Raw genomic sequence first — 16482 nt, forward strand, 5'->3', positions numbered from 1 at the left:
CACAGCCAAAAAAATAAATAAATAAATATTAAAACAAGAAAAGACATGGAGAATGTTAAATGCATATTACTAAGTAAAAGAAACCAATCTGCAAAGGCTACATACTGTAGGTATGTATTATACGGTATTCTGAAAAAGACAAAACTATGGAAACAGTAAAAGATGAGTGGCTGCATTAATGAAATGCATAACATAAAGATAAACACATAAAAGACCTAAGTAGGTAATATATGAAAAGATATTCAAATACTCAAACTCATTTAGAGTCAGGAAAATGCAGATTGAAACCATGAGTTCTCAATTCATACCAACAAGATTCGTAAAAAATTAAAAAGCATCGATGATAATATAAATAATGGGAACGTTTACGTGCTGCTAGTTGGACAGTATGTTGTTATAACATTTCAGAAAACTATTTGGCATTATTTAGAGAAGGTGATGGTGTATATTCTGTAAGAGTCAGCAGTCCTAACCTGGTATATAGTCCAGAGAAACTCCTGCTCACATCCATAATAGTATCAGTTGTAAGAGCAAAACTCTGGAAACAGTTCAAATGTTCATCAGTAATAGATTCCAATGTAGATAAATACATCGTGGCATATTCACACCATGCACATGGTAAAAATAAATGAGTTACAGTTATAAATAACCACATGAATGAATGCTGAGCACGCAATACTGAATGAAACAAAACTAGCTGCAAAAGAAAATGAACTGCATGATTCAACTGATATAAAGTTTAAAAACAGGCAAAACTAAACATGCTGTCCAATATGGTAACCACTGGCTACAGGGCTAACATGACTGAGGAACTAAATTTTAATTTAATTTAAATTTAAACTTAAATTGTCACCTGTCACTAGTGACCACCATACTGTACAGTCAGGTTTATAAAGAGAATCAATGGAATACTAAGTACAAAATTCAGAATATTGGTTTTTTCTAAGGGAAAGGGAAAGGGACAGGGACAGGTACACGGGGGATTTCCAAAGTAACAATGATGTTCTTTTTCTTAAATAGGTATCCTTATATTGTTTTTATTCTTTAATCTGTACATAAACTGTACTATAAACATTCCTTCAAAAGGATTAAATATTTAACAAAACAAAAATAGTGAATGAGGTTGTGGGTACACAGAAGTTTATTTTGTTGTTATTATTTAAAGTCTACATAATAAAATATTTTTATTAAAAAGATTTCTAGGTAAGACAGGAATAAAGATACAGACCTACTAGAGAACGGACTTGAGGACACGGGGAGGGGGAAGGGTAAGCTGGGACGAAGTGAGAGAGTGGCATGGACTTATATACACTACCAAACGTAAGGTAGATAGCTAGTGGGAAGCAGCCGCGTAGCACAGGGAGATCAGCTCGGTGCTTTGTGACGGCCTGGAGGGGTGGGATAGGGAGGGTGGGAGTGAGGGAGACGCAAGAGGGAAGAGATATGGGAACATATGTATATGTATAACTGATTCACTTTGTTATAAAGCAGAAACTAACACACCATTGTAAAGCAATTATACCCCAAAAAGATGTTTAAAAAACACAACAACAAAAAAACTCTAAAAGGGTCCTCTCATGGCTTAAGATATAAATCTCGAGACGTTGAGCTCAAGACCCTGAACTAAAAATCAGGACGCAAGTTCTGAAAAATAGTAATTTCTACCATCTACTTAGGTTCTTTCCTCTCTTAAGGTTTGCTCCCATGAGTTAGGTATCGGATCCCCCTTTTCAGCTGAAAAAAATAGAGCCTGAGAGAGGTTAAGTCAAGTCACATACCTCTTCTTTCATTTTTGTTTACTCATTTGTTAGACGTCCGTATTTGCACATATTTGTTTGGCATTCACTGAATACTTGGGGGCACATTTATTGACTATCCACATATTTATCAGACATCCAGTAAATTTATTGTTCATCCACTATCCAAAAAAAAAGATTTCTAGCACTAACTCAAGTGGAGCAAGGGACAACCAAGAAGAATAAAATCTCCCCTAACTCCAGACCCAATCAACCCTACCATCCTACATCCCCCCCCCACACCCTACCCCAGGCCCCAGGCTCAGCACTAATGCCCTCATCCTCCTTCAAAGATAAGAGAAGCAAGATGCATTATCTACTGCTATGTTACAAATTATTCCAAAACTTAGCAGCTTAAAACAACAAAATTTTGTTATCTCACAATTTCTGTGGGTCAAGAATTTTGAGTGTGGCTTGGGGGATGTCTCTGGCTTCAGGCCTCTCATGAGGTTGCATTTAAGATCTTAGCCAGAACTGTGGTCTCATCTGAAGGTTTGACCTGGGAAAGATCTGCTTCCTAGCTCACTCATGTGGTGTGGTTTGCTTCTTCATAGGCCGTTAGATCTACTATGACTGTAAGCTACTCCATAGGGCCATAGGGCAGCTCATAATATGGCAGCCGACTTCCCTCAGAGCAAGAGAGCTAGAGAAAATGTTCAAGACAAGTCACAATCTTTTTATAATCTAGTCTTGGAAGGGATAGCCCATCCCCTCTGCCACCATCTGTTTGCTACAAGCGTGTCACTAAATCTAGCCAACTTAGAGTTGCCAACTTAGGGGAGGGGGCTAACAAAGGGTATGAATACCAGAAGACAAGGCTAATTAAAGGCCATCGTGGTGGCTGCCTACCACACCAGAGAATATGTCTGCGGACTGGAGTGATCCCACAAAACAAGGAAGTAGCAATGCAGGAGAGAAGAGTGAAGACCTAGAGAAGGCAGAGGAAATCCAGGCCTAGGACCTTTGCATGTACCGGTCCACTGCATTTTTCATTGCTCTTTCATGACTTGGCTGCATGCACCTGTTTTTGATCAGGATGTGGAAAAGAAATCTGTTGAATGTCTGTCATCTGCCACAGCAAGACCAGTCATCTTGCCCTGCTTACAATGCCATCCCCAATCTGATCACATCCCTCCCCCACAGAAACACACCCCAACTGTGTCTCCCCCCTTTCAAGTATCATCTTTCACTCAACTATTTGGGGAAAAGTCAATTTGTTTCCTGTTCTGCTCCTGGGTTAGGTCAGTTCATGCTGCAACTTGTTTATCCAACACCACCTGCTTCCCTCCCACTGATTTCAGCTCAGCCCAGGAGCTTCTGTTCTCTTTCCACTTGTTACCACCTGTAAGGCTCAACTAATAGGCTCCTTTGATTTAATGCAGCCAACCATGACAAACTAGGAGGATGATATGAGCACAGCGCTGTCCTTTTGCTGACCCCTACTTTCATTCCCCACCATGTGACCAGCCTCCCAGACTACCACAAGCCCACACTGTGCCCTTGTTACTGAAGGAGTCAGGTTAACTGAGGAAACCTTTAGCACAGCTCAAGATAGCAATGATAAAACAATTTAAAACCAAACATTACACATCATTGTTCTTAAAAACCATAGGTCAACCCACCACAGTGAAACTCTCACAGATACCTTTTTGGCTTGGGCCTGGCCTTCTGCCATGTTGGTGGGCGGCCTACCTCTTTCCTCTCTCTCCTCCTTTGCACACTGAAAAATTTCTCTTCATTATGCTGAGCATACTTATACCCCTAAGTACAAAGCAGGGTCCAAGCCTACTACTGCGTATCCAAAACCATAGTAAATGGTTCTGCTAAAGGGAAGAAGGGTCATACACAATCCTGGACTCCAAAAAGAATCAAATCAAATACAAAACCAGGAAGAAGGCTTAAACTTAGTTTTTTCTCTTATATATCCTGATCAAAAATTTTAAGGCATGGTTTCTCTCTTCAGTCTCTGAAAGATAACAGAAAACAGTAAAAAAAAAAAAAAAAACCCAAAAAACTAAAATTATACATTGTATTATTATTACTACGGTGGTTAATTTTATGTGTCAATTTGATAGGGCTAAGGGACGCCCAGATCACTGGTAAAATATTATTTCTGGGTGTGTCTGTGAGGGTGTTTCTGAAGGAGATTACCATTTGAACTAGTAGACTGAGTAAAGAAGACCTGCCGTCACCAATGTTGGATGGGTATCGTTCACTCCAATCCACTGAGGGCCCAGACAGAACAAAAAGGTGCACCAAGGGCAATTTCTCCTTTCTTCTTGAGTTGGGACATCCATCTTTCCTGCCCTCCCACATCAGAGCTCCTGGTTCTCCGGGCTTTCGTTTGGGACTGAATTATACCACTGGTTTTCCAGCTTGCAGAGGGCATATCATGAGACTTCTCGGCCTCCATAATTGGGAGAGCCAATTCCCATAAATAATCTCCTCTTATATATCTCTATATATCCTATCGGTTCTGTTTCTCTGGAGAAACACAAATACATATCCATACCTTTGCTTAGTCTGTCTTCACTACATCTCCTTCCTCTTCTTCATCTTCCCCCTCTACCTAAGTGCAGCTCACATTCCCCTCCTGCAGGGAGCCTTCCCAGACTGCCACAGCCCACACCAATCCCTTGTGTCTGAATTCATATTAGGCTTGGGTGTCACGGCTTCCTTCTTTGTTCTCCAAGTGAATTACCCCTGATTTTCTCTTCTAGCCAAGTTATAAAGTTCTCTGGGTCAGAGGGCCAGGTCTTAACACACCTCCCATGATATGATACTTATTTTGGTGTATGGTACGTAGTATGAGGTTAATACCTACGTGTTCCGTGGATCGATTAACTGGAGCCACTTCTCTGTGCTCTTTTCCCACAGTGTTTGTTGTACCTCTCAGGCTGGGGACTGGGTGTGTGTGTGTGTGTGTGTGTGTGTGTGTGTGTGTGTGTGTGTGTGTGTGTGTGTGTGTGTGTGTGTGTGTGTGTGTGTGTGTGTGTGTGTGTGTGTGTGTGTGTGTGTGTGTGTGTGTGTGTGTGTGTGTTTGGGGTGGGTGCAGTGACCTTTAGTCAGGCTTTGTCCTCAACTTCCAGGCAGGTTCTTAAATTCTGGGGTGGAGGGGGTGCGCTTGGAGGCATGAACCCGCGCCCCCTGTAGCGGAAGCATGGAGTCTTAACCACTGGACCACCAGGGATGTCCCTGCAGGTCCTTACATTTGATTTAATCAGCTCACCCTGAGGTGACCAGTCGAAGGTAAACTACTACAGAACAATTAATGATGAGATCAATGTGCATTACAGAAATTGGGCTCCCCCAACGCCCACATTGTCTCAAATCCCAACCTCTACACTTGCTTTGCCTTCTGCTTTACATCTCCCTTCCCCAGCTTACTCACTTCAACTTAGGTGCTCTTACTTCAGGAAGCCTTCCTGGCCTTGAAGTCTGAGCTGCTCCAGAGGTTCCAGCAGCTCCCCTCTCACCACAACAGTCCTACTGTACCATCTAAGTGTGTAGATCTGGCTCAGGAAGGTCTCGCCAGTTAGCGAATCCCCAGATCCTGGCTGAGGGCGAGACATTTCATTGGTCGGGTAACCAGAACACCGGCTGAGGCCTTGACTCATCCAGGCACTTCCGCAGCCTCACAGGCCTCAGCCCCCATCAAAACCCCTCGCCTACTTCGGTTGTGTGACGTCGCCCCCCACCCCGCCCCCTGCACCTAGCCAGCCGCACAGCTCCCGCGTCGCCCACCTCGCCCACCTCCTCTGCCGGGCTGCTCAGGCCGAGGGCGCACAGGCTCGCGGGCTGGGGGAAGGGGGCAGGGGGGCGGGCAGGAAATGCCTGCCGCCATCTTGCCCACCAGGAGTTCCGACATGGGGCTGGGACTCCTGAGCGCAGCGCTGTTGTTTCTGGGGGGCGCTCTCATATGCTCAGAACACTACTCACTCTCTGAGAGGAGTGGGCATGGCTCCTCGCGGGAACAGGCCGGAGGTCGGAGGTGGCCTGAAGCCATGAGTGGGAGGCCCAGGGCGCAGGAGACCCAGGCCCCGGAAGAGGAAGGGTTGAACGCAAAAGGCAGTATCTGTTCGTTCTTCTCTTTGGACAGTCGTCCTTGCCTTTTCCCCACTTAAGTAGTATTTGAATTTGGGGCCCTCCTTTTCTGTTTTTCCAGCTGCCTTTAACTAAAAATTTACGGATCCAAGCAGCCCGATTTTAATGACTATAGTAGTAGTACTAATAGTAAAAATGCGATACACTTCTGCGTCTGTATATGCGCCTCAGAACATTCTGGGCTTTGTCATTCCCATTTTACAGACTAATAATTCATTGGAATTCAAAGATGAAAGGGCTGTTAGGTGACTTTTTCATACTACAGTTAAGAAGAATTAACCCAACAAGTTAAATGGCAAGTATTAGAACTTGTAGCTCTTGGTTGACCAGTCCCAGGCTCTTTTAGTGGCCGTTTCACACGGGGGAAAAATACGATACCTGGCCAGAGAAACTTGCCTCATGGTTATACTTCTCAGGAGAAGAGTTTTAAAATGGATGAATTGTGCTGATTTAATGTCTTTCTATTTGTGAGTAAGCAATTAAGGCATGTTTGTCTTAGCTCTCTAAGATCTTTTTTCAAAATATGGGCATGGCTTAGGTATCCAGCTTGCTTTATGCGTTTTTTAAATAGGGATTTCAAATATTACATTAACGTGTTAAGATTATAAAGTAATACATATAATAATATGTTCAGTCCAAATAATGTATCATTTTTATTTTTAGATTGTGGAACAGCACCACTTGCAAATATGTTCCAGGGGTCTCGGATTGTAGGGGGCACAGAAGCTCAAATTGGCGCATGGCCATGGCTAGTTAGCCTACAGATTCAATCTGGCAGATATCGTGTTCATGTATGTGCGGGAAGCTTAGTGAAAAATAGATGGGTCCTCACGGCTGCCCACTGCACTAATAAGGACACTAGGTATGTATTCAGAACAGAACTCTTATTTTATGCTCTTGGGGGATATTTTGAAGTGGCGGAGGACCACTTGACTTCAGCCATGTTCAGTTAAGCGATATGTTTCCAAGTAGCCATAATGCCTTATACTGAATAGTACACTGAATATTTGTTGAAATAAATCCCTTAAGTCAGAGGTCAACAAACGTCTTCTGTAAAGACAGTAAATATTTTAGGCTTTGCAGGCCATACTCAACTCTGTCACAGTAGAACCAGAGTGGTCATAGATGATACATCACTGAATGAGTGTGCTGTGATCCAATAAAACTATTTATGAACACTGAAATCTGAACAAAATCCTATTTTGTCATTTTGGGTTTTCCCCAACCATTTAAAAGTGTAAAAAACATTCTTTGTTTATGGGCTATATTAAAATAGGAGACAGGCCAGATTTGGCCTGTGGGTTGTAGTTTGTTGGACCTTGCTTTAAAAAATAAATAGCATTTCTTTTAGCTTTAAAAATTACTGTATTGTAATCATGTATTTGTCTTTCTCACCATTAGATCATGGTGAGACAAGTCCATGAAGACAAGGACTACATGTTTTATTTTGTATTTCTGGTACTAATACAGGAGTTGGCCTGCTTTACAGGAGACATAATAAATATTTATTGAGTCTATGGATGATGTCAGTCTTGGAGAAATAGATTCACCACAGTTGTAATAGAACTTTATGACCCTCCTAACATTTAAAATGAAGCTCTAAGATAAATACTGTGGAAAACCGTGGTACCTGTCATACAGTCTCTCTTTAGTCTCTAATTTTTATGAGCTATCTGGGAGAAGAATGAAAAGTCTCTAAGAAAAACTAACAACAACTTCAAAATTCAACTGAGGGTAACTGGCCTGATGGGGTTCCTAAGGTTTTAATCTTTTAATCTGTTTACCACATTTAAAAAACATGCATTTCAGTTCCATAAGTTGGCCTCTTGAGGACTAGAGATCAGAAAAATGGGAAGCTATTGAGGTATAAACCCAAGGGTATAGAAAAAGATGTAGAAAACAGCTTCAGAGTTAGAAATCAATTCTGGTCTTTCAGGTGTGGGTGTCTTACAACTCTTTCCTAAAATGCTGTCTTTAAAAACTGCTTTTCAACAGCTTTCAAATCTTAAACCAAGGAAGGAAAAGCCTGCTTGGTATGATTTGAAGATTCTTGGAAAAGCTCTTCTCACCTATTAAGTCCTGATATTGGGCCTTTACTAGTCTGTTCCTTTTTTTTTTTTTGCGGTACGCGGGCCTCTCACTGCTGTGGCTTCTCCCGTTGCGGAGCACAGGCTCCGGACACGCAGGATCAGCGGCCATGGCTCACGGGCCCAGCTGCTCCGCGGCATGTGGGATCTTCCCGGACTGGGGCACGAACCCACGTCCCCTGCATCGGCAGGCGGACTCTCAACCACTGCGCCACCAGGGAAGCCCTAGTCTGTTCCTTTGACACGTGGGGAGAACAATGCATTTGGAGAGGGGCGACCTGTATACTAGTCCTCCTCTGACACTTCGTGGTACAGTGGCTTTAAGTAAGATTCCAGAACCTACTAGATATACCACCTTGGTCAAATAATATAGCTTTGTTATATTGTCATAAAATCTTAGAGTTCAAAGAGGTATTATAAAGGTGTGGTTCAATTCTCTGTCCTGTATATGAATCCTTCTTAAAATATTGAAGTAAAGGGTTCTCTAGTCTGAAATAATTATTGCTTTAATTCATTGAGTCAGGCATATTTTCAGACACAATTTCCACTACTCTTCACAACCACTCTTTACTGTAGGGAGACCCTGACTGGAAAACAGTGAAATCAGGGATCAAATCCAGGTGTGTCATAATGAAAATCCACACACATAACCATAACTATATCATTTGGCTCTCTACTTGAAACACCTCTTGTGATGATGAACTGCTACCTTGGAAAGAATTTCATTTAAGTTTTGTGCAGCTTTATTTCTTAGAAAGCCTTTCCTTATGTTGAACTAAGTGTCTTGATTTTCATTCTGCCTTCTGAAGCCATATATATTAAACCTCATTACTCTTCCAAGCATTTGAAGATAATATTAATATTCCACTTAACAATTCTCAAGGCTAAATCTTACTGATATTTTTACCCCTTTACTCAACAAACATTTACTAAATGTATATTATATGCTAGGGACTGGGCTAGGTGCTGAGGAAGTCGACATTACTGAGGCATAGTCTGTATTTTTCAGGAGTACCTCCTGTCTCAGAAGACTCTGCCACTTCTATTCCTGTTCCCCCTCATTTCCTAAACCTTGCACCATCAGTTATCCCTTATTCCTTCTTATAACATGAAAGACCCGCTCTGAGATTAGGTACTGTTTAAGAATGTTACATATAACTCTGTATTTTAAAAAAGCCCTCCCAGTAGCCCTCTGAGATAGCTGTTATCTCCATTTCACACCTGAGGAGTCAGAGATCACAGATATTTGGTAATTTTCCCAAGACCACATTGCTGTAAAGTGGCAACCTATTGATTTAAACCTAGTCTCAAGTCTATAGCTGTTTCATTACACCTCATTGTCTCTTTAGTATTTTTCAATATTTTCCTCTTGCTTCTTCCCTACAGCCTTCAAGCATGTTTAGGTCACCTCATCGTTATTTAGCAAACAAACCCTACCTGTTTCTATTCTTCCTTTCACTACTAGACTCCTTGAAAGAAAGACTCCCTTTTACTTCACCTGCATTGACTCATAAAATCCCAATTGCAGTCTGATTTTTGTAGCCAGAACACACTATTAAAGACCCACCTCTATGCCAGATCCAATGACCTCTACTCAATCCCCATCCTATTTCATCTGTATAACATTTGGCAAAGTTGACTGCTGTTCTACATCTTTTTTTTTTTTTTTTTTTTTTGGCCATGCCGCACGGCTTGTGGGATCTTAGTTCGCCAACCAGGAATTGAACCCAGGCCCTCAGCAGTGAAAGCTCGGATTCCTAGCCACTGGACTGCCAGGGAATTCCCTCTGATCTCTTTTCTTGATTTTTAAGACACCACTATTCTCTACCTTAAAAAAATTTTTTTCCTTATTCCTTGAGTCTTTGTCTTCTTTTAAGTGGCAGTATTTTCAAGAGTTCCACCTTCTATCCTCTTGCCTTATCATCTGTACTCTTCCCTAGAGATGTCTCATCTACTTCTGTTTTAGGAGTCACCATGTCCTGGCAACTCCCAAGTCTCTCCAGCTGAGTCGTATTTCCAGCTCCCTACTATACGTATATACTGGAGTCACATTCCCAACAAGTCCAAACATGAACTTTTAAACTCTTTCCTCTAGAGAACAGTCTCAGCAGCCCTGAAGGCTTTCAGGTTGTTAATAAGTCCTCAGGCCCCTGCTAGCACAGGGAGCTTCATGGACCTGTCAGCAATTAAGGAACAAAAGTCATGAAGATTTACATAAACTTTGGTATGTTCTCCTGAAAGAAACATGCTCCTAACTCTAGAGCAGGAGGCTAAGCAGCAGAGATTGCCAATGCCAAGTCTGAAGCAGTTAGAAAAGGTAGTAGATTCCATGGATACATTAGATAAAGTTGTCCAGGAAACGGAAGATGCCCTCAGAATTCTTCAGACTGGTCAAGAAAAAGCTAGACCTGGTTCTTGGAGAAGAGACATCTTTCGAAGAATCATCTGGCACAAGTTCAAGCAGTGGCCTATACCTTGGTACCTAAATAAAGGAAACAATAGAAAACGATTCTTTGCAGTGCCCTAGGTGAAACGTTTTGTCAGATTGAGAATTGAGAAACAAGCCTGCATCAAAGCAAGGAAGACAAGTTTAGCAAGCAAGAAAGAAAATTTTCTTCAGGAAAAGTTTCCACATCTTTCTGAAGCCCAGAAATCAAGTCTTATCTAAGACATCTGAACTTTTAATTTACCATTTTGTTTTTCTTGGATTACAATCTATATACAAAAGTGAATACATACTAAGTGGTTTATAAATAACTTGTGTTTTTAGTCAAATGACTATCAACTGGGACTACCCTGGTGGCGTAGAGGTTAAGAATCCGCCTGCCAATGCAGGGGACATGGGTTCGAGCCCTGGTCCAGGAAGATCCCACATGCCGCAGAGCAACTAAGCCCGTGTGCCACAACTACCGATCCTGTTCTCTAGAGCCTAAGAGCCACAACTACTGAGCCTGCCTAGAGCCCGTGCTCCATTGAGAAGCCATCGCAATGAGAAGCCCACACATCGCAACAAAGAGTAGCCCCTGCTCGCTGCAACTAGAGAAAGCCTGCGCACAGAACGAAGACCCAACACGGGCAAAAATAATTAATTTTTAAAAACTGACTATCAACTGTTCTAAGTGTTATTATGGCATGCTAAATCTGGAAGTGGTCAAAATCAGGTATAAAGTTTAAATTCCCATCTTATTAAAAAAAAATCTTCCCTCTAATTCTATCCCTTCTCTATTTTCTCAGATAACAGCCTCACCAACAGTCCCATTACCTCGACAGTTAGCTGACTCTCTCTGTGCGGTATCTCTTAAATTTGCTTCTTTTTGTCCCCCAATACTCCCCACTGATGAGAAGTAGATTCAGAATACCAGTCTCCATATCCCTAGTTCATTACTTACACTATTACTATGGTAACTATCTGAATGAGCATGAAGTGGTATCTCATTGTGGTTCTGTTGTTTTAATTAATTAATTTATTTATTTTTGGCTGCGTTGGGTCTTCATTGCTGCGCGCAGGCTTTCTCTAGTTGCGGCGAGTGGGGGCTACTTTTCGTTGCGGTTCATGGGCTTCTCATTGCGGTGCTTCTCTCGCTGCGGAGCATGGGCTCTAGGCGCTCTGGCTCAGTAGTTGTGGCTCACAGGCTCTACAGCACAGGCTCAGTAGTTGTGGTGCATGGTCTTAGGTGCTCCACAGCATGTGGGATCTTCCCGGACCAGGGCTTGAACCCATGGTCCCCTGCATTGGCAGGTGGATTCTTAACCACTGCGCCACCAGGGAAGTCCCTCATTGTGGTTTTGAGTCACATTTCCCTAATGATTAGTGATGTTGAGCATCTTTCCATGTGATTTCTGGCCATTTGTATTTCTTCTGTTTTTTTAAGGTTTATTTTATTTTTGGCCACACCATGTGGCATGCAGGATCTTAGCTCCTGGACCAGGGATCGAACCCGTGCCCCCTGCAGTGGAAGCACGGATTCTTAACTACTGGACCAACAGGGCAGTCCTACATTTCTTCTGTGGAGAAACGTCTATTCAAGTCCTTTGCCCATTTTTGAACTCGGCTGTCTGGATTTTTTGTGGATGTTGAGTTGTAGGAGTGCTTTATATATCCTAGATATTAATCCCTTGTCAAATATATGATATACAAATATTTTCTCCAATTCTGTGGGTTGTCTTTTCACTCTCTTGAAAGTGTCCTTTGATGCACAAGTTTTTAATTTTGATCAAGTCCAATTTATCTATTTTTTTCTTTTGTTGCCTGTGCTTTTGGTGTCATACCCAAGAATCACTGCCAAATCCAATATCATGAAGCTTTTCTGTGTTTTCTTCTAAGAGTTTTATAGCTTTATTCTTATATTTTGGTCTTTGATCTATTTTGAGTTAACTTTTGCATATGGTATAAGGGTCCAATTTCATTCTTTTGTATGTAGATATCCAATTCTCCCAGCACCATTTGTTGAAAAGCCTTTCCTTTCTCCATTGAATTATCTTGGCACTCTTGTTGAAAATCAATTGGCCACATATGCAAGGGTGTATTTCTGGGCTCTCTATTTTCCATTGGTATATATATCTGCCCTTATGCTAGTATCACACTGTTTCAGTTATTGTAGCTTTTCAGTAAGTTTTGAAATCAGGAAGTATGGTCCTCCAACTTTATTCTTCTTTTTCAAGATTATTTTGGCTATTTGGGGTCTTTTGATATTCCATATGAATCTTAGGATGGGTTTCTTATTTCTGCAAAAGCATCACTGGGATTTTTATAGGTATTTCATTGAATCTATAGATCATTCTGGGTAGTACTGTCATTTTAACAATATTAAGTCTTCCAATACATGAACAAGGGATGTCTTTCCATTTATTTGTCGTCTTTAATTTCTTTCAGCAATGTTTTGTACTTTTCAGTGTATATAACCTGTTTTTTAATCTCACGGTCTGAATATAAATTGAAATAGGTAAGTAATATAAGTTGATTTAGCCATTCTATGTCTTTTGATTGGAGAATTTAATCTGTTTACATTTAAAGTAATTATTGCTAGGTAAGGACTTACTATCACCATTTATTAATTGTTTTCTGGTTGTTTTCTAGATCCACTGTTCCCTGTTTCTTAGCCTGCTGTCTTTTTTGTGTTTTGATGTCTTTTGGTATCAGTATGCTTTGATTTCTTTATCAAGTCCTTTTGTGTAATTCCTACAGGTTTTTACCTTGAGGTTATCAAGAAGCTTACATAAACTATCTTAAAATTATAACACACTATTTTAAGCTGTTAGCAACTTAACTTCAATAGAATTCCTAAACTTTACACTTTTGCTTCTCCTCCACCTTACATTTTAGGTTATTGCTGTTATGATTTACATATTTTTTATAATGTGTAACTAATAGATTAGTGTTGTTATAGTTATTTTTACTATATTAATTCCTTTAACTTTTAAAGTTGTAAGTAAATTATGCACCACTATTACCAAATTACAGAATCTAAGTTTGGCTATATATTTACCATTACCAGTGAGTTTTGCACTACCTTTTAATGTCTTTATGATGTTAATTAGTGTCCTTTTACTTTCAGTCAAAGAACTTCCTTTAGCATTTCTTGTAAGGCTAGTCTAGTGGTAATGAACTCTCTCAGCTTTTGTCTGTTCAGAAAAGTTTTTGTCCAACAATATGCTGCCTACAAGGGACTCACTTTAGCTTTAAAGGCACACATAGACTGAGAGTGAAGGGATAGAAAAAGACATTCAAGCAAATGGTAACCCCAAAAAAGCAGGGGTAGTTGTACTTATATTAGACAAAATAGACTTTAAATGTAAATGGTAAAAAGAAACAAAAAAAGGTCACCACACAACAGTAAAGGGGTCAATCCATCAAGAAGATATAACAATTGTAAATATTTATGCATCCAACGTTGGAGCACCTAGATATATAAAGCAAAAACTAACAGAGTTAAAGGGAGAAATAAACAGCAATTTGATAATAGTTGGGGACTTTAATATCCCACTCTCAACAACGGACAGATCATCCAGATAGAGAATCAGTAAGGAAATAGCAGATTTAAATAACACTGTAGACCAAGGTGGACTTAAGAGACATACGCAGAACATTCCAACCAACAGCAGCAGAGTATTTCTCAAGTACACATAGAACATTTTCGAGGACAGACCATATGTTAGGCCACAAAACAAGTCTTAGCAACTTCAAGAAGATTGAAACCATACCAAGGATCTTCTCTGACCACAATGGCATGAAAGTAGAAATCAATAAAAGAGGAAAACTGGAAAATTCATGACTACATGGAAATTAAACAACACTCTCTCCTAAAAAAAAAGAACCAGTGGATCAAAGAAGAAATTAAAAAGTATCTTGAGACAAAAATGGAAACACAACTTATGCAGCAAAAGCAGTTTTAAGAGGGAAGTTCAGAGCAATAAATGCATACATTAAGAAGCAAGACAGGGCTTCCCTGGTGGCGCAGTGGTTGAGAGTCTGCCTGCCGATGCAGGGGACGCGGGTTCGTGCCCCGGTCTGGGAAGATCCCACATGCCACGGAGCGGCTGGGCCTGTGAGCCATGGCCGCTGAGCCTGCACATCCGGAGCCTGTGCTCCGCAATGGGAGAGGCCACAACAGCGAGAGGCCCGCGTACCGCAAAAAATAAAGAAAAAAAGAAGCAAGACGATCCCAAATAAACGACCTACCTCTACACCTTAAAGAACTAGAAAAAGATGACCCTAAAATTAGAAGGAAGGAAATAATAAAGATTAGAGCAGTAATAAATTAAATAGATAACAAAAAAACAATATAAAATATTAACCAGGGACTTCCCTGGTGGCACAGTGGCTGAGAATCCACCTGCGAATGCAGGGGACATGGGCTCGATCCCTGGTCTGGGAAGATTCCACATGCCACAGAGCAACTAAGCCTGTGCGCCACAACTACAGAGCCCACACACCCTAGAGCCTGTGCACTGCAACTACTGAGCCCATACGCCACAACTACTGAAGCCTGCGTGCCGCAACTACTGAGCCCGCGTGCTGCAACTACTGAAGTCTGTGTGCCTACAACCTGTGCTCCACAACAAGAGAAGCCACTGCAATGAGAAGCCTGTGCACTGCAACGAAGAGTAGCCCCCGCTCGCCACAACTAGAGAAAGCCCGCACGCAGCAACGAAGACCCAATGCAGCCAAAAATAAATAAAATAATAATAAAAATAAAAGATTAACCGAAATAACAGTTGGTTCTTTGAAAAGATAGACAAAACTGACAAACCCTTAGCTAGCTTTACCAAGGAAAAGAAGAGGGAGGACCCAAATCAACAAACTTATAAATGAAAAAGGAGACATTACAACTTATACCACAGAAATACAAAGGGTCGTAAGAGGCTACTGTAAACAACCAGATGCCAACAAACTGGATAACCTAGAAGTAATGAAAAAAATCTTAGAAACATACAACCTACCAAGACTGAATCAGAAAGAAACAGAAAATCTAAATAGATCAATTACTAGTAAGGAGTTGAGTCAGTAATCAAAAATTTCCCAAAGAAGAAAACCCCAGGACCAGACGGCTCATTGGTGAATTTTATCAAATGTTTAAAGAAGAATTAACACCAGTCCTTCTCAAACTCTTCCAAAAAATTGAAGAGGAAGGAACCTCCCAAAACTCATTTTACAAGGTCCAGCATTACAAATACCAAAGACAGATAAGGACATTACTAGAAAAGAAAACTACAGAACAATATCCTTGATGAATATATATGCAGCATTCTCAACAAAACACTAGCAAACCAAATTCAGCAGCACATTAAAAGGATGCATTGTTCACCATGATCAAGTGGGATTTCTCCCTGGGAGGCAAGGATAGTTCAACATGTGCAAATCAATCAATGTGATACATTACATTAATAGAATGAAAGAAAAGAATCATATGATCATCTCAATAGCCACAGAAAAAGCATTTGACAAAATTCAACATCTATTCATGATAAAATACTTAGGAAATTAGGCATAGAAGGAACATATCTCAACATAAGAAAGACCATACATGACAAGCCCACAGCTAACATCATACTCAATGCTGAAAGGTTGCAAGCTTTTCCTCTAAGATCAGGAACAAGACAAGGCTGCCCACTCTCGCACTCCCATTCAACATAGTACTGGAAGTCCTAGCTAGAGCAATAAGGTAAGTAAAAGAGGGACTTCTCTGGTGGTCCAGTGGGTAAGACTCCACACTCCCAATGCAGGGGGCCTGGGTTCGATCCCTGGTCAGGGGACTAGATCCCACAGGCATGCCGCAACTAAGAGCCCACATTTCACAACTAAAGATCCCGCATGCCACAACTAAGACCTGGCACAGCCAAAATAAATAAATAAATAAATATTTTTTAAAAAAATAAGGCAAGTAGGGCTTCCCTGGTGGCGCAGTGGTTGAGAGTCCGCCTGCTGATGCAGGGGACACGGGTTCATGCCCTGGTCCAGGAAGATCCCACACACCGCAGAGCAGCTGGGCCCATGA

General features: G+C 41.1%; 1 protein-coding gene and 1 pseudogene across 1 annotated transcript in view; both read left to right on the top strand.

Moving 5' to 3' along the window:
• Positions 1–5626: 5626 nt before the first annotated feature.
• TMPRSS12 (transmembrane serine protease 12) overlaps positions 5627–16482 on the top strand; it is a 37139-nt gene continuing 26283 nt past the window's right edge. Inside the window, exons 1-2 of the mRNA XM_060026216.1 lie at positions 5627–5864; positions 6564–6762. Coding sequence (XP_059882199.1) covers positions 5627–5864; positions 6564–6762 — 437 coding nt within the window. The remainder of the gene's footprint in view (positions 5865–6563; positions 6763–16482) is intronic.
• On the top strand, positions 10218–10655 carry LOC132434530 (large ribosomal subunit protein uL29m pseudogene; annotated as a pseudogene).

The sequence above is a fragment of the Delphinus delphis genome, chromosome 11 (genome assembly GCF_949987515.2).
Source record: "Delphinus delphis chromosome 11, mDelDel1.2, whole genome shotgun sequence".
Lineage (NCBI taxonomy): Eukaryota > Metazoa > Chordata > Mammalia > Artiodactyla > Delphinidae > Delphinus > Delphinus delphis.